General features: G+C 38.4%; 2 protein-coding genes across 4 annotated transcripts; one reads left to right on the plus strand and one right to left on the minus strand.

Annotated features, from left to right (window-relative positions):
- Nucleotides 1-388: 388 nt before the first annotated feature.
- Nucleotides 389-817, minus strand: LOC142520331 (uncharacterized). The gene has a single exon (XM_075623332.1). The coding sequence runs from the start codon at nt 815-817 to the stop codon at nt 389-391; it is 429 nt and encodes a 142-aa protein (XP_075479447.1).
- Nucleotides 818-1,244: 427 nt separating this feature from the next.
- On the plus strand, nt 1,245-3,375 carry LOC142520936 (serine/threonine-protein phosphatase 7 long form homolog). Of its 3 annotated transcripts, none has more exons than XR_012814032.1 (4): nt 1,245-2,160; nt 2,238-2,350; nt 2,434-2,521; nt 2,593-3,375. XR_012814032.1 is itself a non-coding variant. In XM_075624099.1 (3 exons), the coding sequence occupies exons 1-3, from the start codon at nt 1,402-1,404 to the stop codon at nt 2,435-2,437; spliced, it is 876 nt and encodes a 291-aa protein (XP_075480214.1). In that variant the 5' UTR covers nt 1,245-1,401; the 3' UTR covers nt 2,438-2,584. The 3 variants fall into 3 exon arrangements, 1 of the variants encoding a protein (XP_075480214.1); XR_012814033.1 differs by having other exon boundaries at nt 2,255-2,350; XM_075624099.1 differs by lacking the exon at nt 2,593-3,375 and having other exon boundaries at nt 2,434-2,584.
- The last annotated feature ends 2,741 nt before the right edge of the window (nt 3,376-6,116 follow it).

Here is a 6,116-nt window from a genome sequence, read left to right on the forward strand (position 1 = left end):
TAACCGACGTATCTGGATTAACACCCTCTTTGGTCAAAGAGAAGATGCGCCCTTGGATTCGTCCCGGCCTAAAGATTGGGTGCAGTTGATGGCAATGTGACATGCACCTCCACATTTGTAACATTTTTTACTCCCTACGAGACATTCACCCTTGTGTGGCTTGTTGCATTTGGGACATAAAGGCCTATTCGTCTCAGACTGAACCACAGGAGCTTTACCTCGATGTTCTTCTTTTCCTTTTCCTTTGTATCCCCCTTTCCAACTTTGACTCGAAGTTTGGATCTTTTCATTAAAGCTCTGTCTTCTCAATTGCCTTTCCTTCTCAATCTCTTTCTCGTCATGTTCCGCTAAAAGAGCTTTCTCCACGATCTCTTTGTATGTTGTGGCCTTAGACATTCTGACATCCCTCCATCTCAGCTCGCAAGCCTCTCATGAAGTGTTCCCCTCGATCTTTGTCATTCGAGGAAATGAAAGGAACAAACAAACAACCTTCTTCAAACTTCAAAATATAATCATTCACATTCAAGTTTCCCTGCTTTAGTTCCAAGAACTCCTTCACTTTCTGTGTCTTGACATTCGTGGAGAAATATTTGTCATAAAATAGCTCCTTGAACTCATTCCAGTGGAGGGTTTGAATGTTGACAGTTACCTTCGTGGCCTCCCACCAAATGCGTGCAGTCTTAGTCAGAAGAAACACTGCACAACTAACTCGATCATTATCCTCAAAGTGCAGGTAGTCAAAGATTGCTTCAATAGCTTTAACCCATTCCATAGCTATAAGAGGGTCCGCACTTCCCACGAACTCAGGTGGATTCATTCTTTTTAATCTGTCATACGCTCTCTCTGAACTGGACTCCTGTCTCACAAGACCTCTACCTCTCCCTTGTACTGGGTTATGCAATCTCAATAACTGTTGGATCTGATCTCCATGAACTTTGGCTTGCTCCTTGAGCAACTTACTAAACTCATCAACAACTCGTGATGAGGAACTATCTTCTCCCTCTACAGGGTTTTTTTTAAAACTAATTTAAATTTTAATTTTTTTTTCAAAAATAATGTAAAAAAAAAAGATTTGCAAATTTACGGCAAATCGTGCTTTGTAAGCACGGACGCTGCACACGTGGAGCAGCGTCCGTGCTTACATAGCACGGAGCATGCTCCACGTTGGCGCGGACGCTCCAACGTGCGCGGACGCTGCTCCACGTGCCTTTTTTTTTTGGTTTTTTTTGGTCCATTCCTTTTCTTCTATTGGACCGACACTTATCTAGTTGGATTCGTTCTCCTTCCTTCCTCCTCCTTCTACCTCTCATTTTCTCATTCACCTGTTTCTCCTTCCTCTTGGAAATTTTTTGAGATCGTTGCCGTAGAACAAAATTTAAAAGATCTATATCATATTTCAGAATGGCAGATAATCGAAGTCCAGAAGATCTCAGTGTCCTCTATTTACAAGCGACACATATGTCTTCAAATGTTTCTTCCTCAACCGTTGATGATATTGTCAAAGTGAAGAGGTCAGACAATTTGATTTGGAAGTTATTTACTGATAATTACGTACACAATCGTGTCATTGCATATTTAAATCATATGGGTTTTTATGGAGTTTTAGAATGTGGTTCACAAGTTTATGATAATCATCTGATTACTGCTCTTGTTGAACGTTGCCGACGTGAGACACACACGTTTCATTTTACATGTGGTGAAGCAACAATCACGTTAGAAGATGTTTCGATAATTTGGGGTCTACCAATTGATGGTGAAGCAGTAACAGGGGTAGATGTGTCAAATAAAGTTGAGGAATGGCAACACATATGTTTGGATATGTTGGGATTTTTGCCAGCCTCAAAATATTTGAAAGGTGGTTATCTGTCTATGACTGCACTATATGATCATTATATGTCTAACCTTGTTACTGATATTACTTCAGAAGTAGATGTTGTGAAATTTACACGTTGTGTAGTGTTAATGATTATTGGAGGAATAATGTTACCTGACTATCAAGGAGGGTCTGCTAGACTAATATTTTTGCAACTACTACGAGATATTGATACCGTGAAGTCGTATAGTTGGGGTAGTGCAGTTTTAGCATTTCTATACCGTGAGTTGTGTAACGCGTCACGTATAGAGAAGACAACAATTGCTGGACCTTTATATATCCTGCATGTATCGTTAATATAATGTGATTATTCAACACAATTTTTATCTTAATTTTGTTTAACTATTTTTATTATTATAAGTAGATATGGGCATGGAGCAGGATTAAATGTGTTAACCCCGACCGAGATGGGTTAACATTAGGTGTACCTCCCGTTGATCCAGATGCTTTTATTCCAATTTCTCCATATGGTGCACGGTAATTTGTAAAAAATAATTTTGTTAATATCATATATATCTTGTATAATTTTTTGATATGTAAGAATTTTTTTTAAATTGTAGGTGAAAGATTGAATTTAGTTACACACATTCGCCAACACATGCTGTAAGAATTATAAGAGATTCTCTAGATCGTATGAACAATAACGAGGTATTATGTAATTTTAATATTTTTTTTTTGAATATATGAATTTTTAATTTGAACATTATAATTTTTTACAGTTTAATTGGGTCGTTTACCAAAAAAATGACATAGATGTGAAGACGATTACCGATTCATACTAAACAAAATATGGCGATGTGTTTGTCCCCTTATATGCTTCGACATCGTGGAGATGCATCGTCCTAATCGGGTGATGCGACAATTTCGAAGACGTCAATCAATTCCAGAGTCTGCCGTGGACAATGATGATATGCATAATATCACCAGAATAGGACATCGTAACACCGATTGGAGAGATTATCATAGACATTGAATTGGATTGTGGAATAATAGGCGGAGATATGTTGCTAAAGGAGTGCGACACGGGCGATCGATGCAAACAGACGAAGACTACTTCCAATGGTATAATCGAATAACTGTGCGCACCATATCACCTGCAGTTACTGTTGTTGGTTTTCAACCACTTCCGTACAACACTTCTGTCGGACAACTTAATGTTCAACAAAATTTCAGTACGCCTTCTCCTTTCTCGCATCAGTCATCATTCGGGCAGGGAAGTGACATGGTTAGGCAACGAAGTGGGTTCGCAAGAAACTCTACTATTATTCCGTCAACTGAATTGAATGTTGCAGGAACCTCAACTTCTCAACCTGGTTTTTTCACTGATTTAGAATTTGTTGACTTTCTTTCGTTTGGTCAACCGGATTTTCAGACTCCTTATTGGTCGAACACACAAAGTTTTACGAATTTGCTTAATGTTGGTCCTCAGCATCTTGTGCATGACACTCGACCACAAAGGAATTTTATTTCACCTACCACTTTTCCAGGTTACTCGAACGAGGAAAATCCTGAGGATGTAAGACTGCGTAGAGGGACGAGGAGACGGATAATGTTTTTACAATTACACGTCTAAATACCAGATAATTACAAGTTTATATGAAGAATGGGGAAGAATGAGATAAGGGAGAGGAGGGAGGTTATATGTGTACGAGGGATCTGTAATTCGCGAATTGCGACGGTTTCTAAAATCGTCGCTAATAAGCGCAAGAGAGGTATTTTTTCACCGCGCGACCGCGGAGTGTTCTGGAGAACGCGGTCCGCTTTGGGAAATTCACCAGAACATACCGTGCCCGAGCGGTGAAATACCGATCGTGCGCGCATTTGCGACGGTTTTATAAACTCGTCGCAGATGGCGACGATATATATAAAACCGTCGCAAAAAGCGACAGAGTTTTAAAAACCGTCGCTAATTCCAGATCTCCAGAACACTCCGCGCTCGTGCGGTTAAAAAATACCGCTCGGGCGCGGTTAGAATGGGAGAAATTGTCCAAAATTAATAATGAGTTCCACAAACCAATTAAATCTTATGAACAATTGAACAAAATTAATAAAAAAAAAGGACAAAAGACATTAGTAGTCATTAAACATATCAAACTTCAGTACAAATTAACAAAATACTTCATCGACGTTGTCTATGTCTAGAAACGGCTGTGTCCATCTCATTCCTCAATCGCGTTGTTCTATCTCTACCAACTCTTCTTCTCTCACGTCTAACAGGGTTGTGGTGCAACTCAAAGGTTGGAGGATCCCAGTATCACTCATCTGCAAGTGGTTGAAATCTGTTGGAACTTTTCAAGTTCGCAATCTTGATTTTGATGTTAACAAAACTTGTTATTGTGTTTCTAACATATTTACTCAAGTGTGAAGTTGCAAACACAAGAAGCAAGCTGAAACTGAATTTTGCAGAAACTGAATTTCTGGCGAGCTTCGGTATTTTAATGATATTTCTCAACTGGATTATTCAAATGACAATCCGCCAATTGGACTTATTAGAAAACTAAATTTGGAACAAATCTTATTTCACATCAGTTGGGCAAAATCTGATGTTATCATGGTCTAACTGATCGCTCAATTACCAAACTGATCACACGAAAACAGCAATCAATTGGGTTTGAGCAGCTGCGGTATTTTGGTCATATCTCTCAGCTCGGTTATCGAAACGAAGCAAGTCAGTATGCGTTGGAAAGATAAGACGAAAATCTACAAATCACTTTCAGAAGTAAAAGTCTGAATCGAAGCTTAAGATACTGATAAATGACGATGAAACTACTGGTTCTGCACAAACTGAAATCAGCTAGGCTGATTTCAGCACACCAGTTGACCAGCTGAACTGAACTGAACTGAACTGAACTGAACCAGCAGTTGACCAACTGAACTGAACCAGTTGCTGACCAGTTGAACTGAACGACCAGTTGAGTTGACCAGAGTTGACCAGTCGGGAAAATGTCCAGCAAGACGAATTTGACCGTTGCAATTCCAGAAACAGTACAGAAACTTTCCAACGGTCATATTCTTGTGTCTAACGTATATATCAGTGTTGGAGCCTATAAATACAACATATTGAAGATCAAACAAGAGCTTTTGAAGATGATTCAAAGCATGGGCAGTTAGCATGAAGAAATCAGCTAGTTGAGAGCACAAGCCCTTGTGTGAGGATACATTTGAGATGTACACTCTAAATGATAAATTCCTCACACACAATCATTCACACATATACAGAGAGTTTGAGCTGAAAAGATTAGTTGAGTGAGTCTTGCACAAAGACATTAAACTTGTGTATGTAGTATTTGCATATGAGACATTAAACAATATGCTGATTGTGAGGTGCTGCCAACAATCTTGAGTGCTAGGAGTTCTAGTTGGGTGCTGCCCTTCCGGAATGGGTTTGTACAAGTAGTTGTATAAATCAAAGTCTTCTAGTGGATCCTTCCCAAGGGGAAGAAGGGGTGACGTAGGAGTGTTTGAAATCTCCGAACATCCATAAACAAATTCGTGTCTATTTGTTTATTGCATTTGCTTATCATTTTCACTTTTTTTAAAGATGTATTGTTGATGCATTTTATTTGTTCTTCAAATACCAAAATGTTGCATACCAAGTATTTGATAAAATGCTTCAACCAAAATATTTTTACTCATTCAACTTGCATATAATTTAAATGCTTTACAAAATATTTAATCAGTTTCTACGAAGGATTATTTCGAGTATTTTCCGCTTGGTTTGAACACCAAACTCGATTTAATTCATCGGTGTTCAATATTTCAAGAACCGAGCTATTGTAGCTCAACGGTGATCCCCCTAACCGATCCTAACAAGTGGTATCAGAGCGGGTGTTCTTGAAAAAACATTGAAACTGATTTTGATGTTTAAAATTCAAAATTTCAGATTTTTTACACATATATATGCAAAACTAAATTTTCGCGTAACTTGCAGCGACCGTGGGAAAAATGGCATATCTCCTTGGTCGAGTGTCCAAATGACGAACCGCTTTTTGCATTGCTAACTAGACTCGTAGAGGTTTACAGCGGTATAAAATTTGCAGCCTAATTATGTAGTGCCCAAATTCAGTACACGTATAACTCATGCATCTGCTTAATTATTAGATCATTTAATTAATTTTAAATGAGTTTTAGCCATGCATGATTTATGAAAATGCATTATTTTAAATTATTCATGTTTATGGTGATGCACATTAAAATGTTTTTCGAGTTTCACGTTTCAGGCGATTATTCGAGGCGGGATTGA

Source organism: Primulina tabacum, chromosome 12 (assembly GCF_025594145.1).
Source record: "Primulina tabacum isolate GXHZ01 chromosome 12, ASM2559414v2, whole genome shotgun sequence".
Lineage (NCBI taxonomy): Eukaryota > Viridiplantae > Streptophyta > Magnoliopsida > Lamiales > Gesneriaceae > Primulina > Primulina tabacum.

Excerpts from the sequence above, each read along its gene's own strand:
- LOC142520936 (XM_075624099.1), top strand. The coding sequence starts at position 1,402 with ATGGCAGATAATCGAAGTCCAGAAGATCTCAGTGTCCTCTATTTACAA. Across the intron at positions 2,161-2,237 it reads GACCTTTATATATCCTGCAT|ATATGGGCATGGAGCAGGAT; the intron begins GTATCGTTAATA and ends TATTATAAGTAG.
- LOC142520331 (XM_075623332.1), bottom strand. The coding sequence starts at position 817 with ATGAATCCACCTGAGTTCGTGGGAAGTGCGGACCCTCTTATAGCTATG.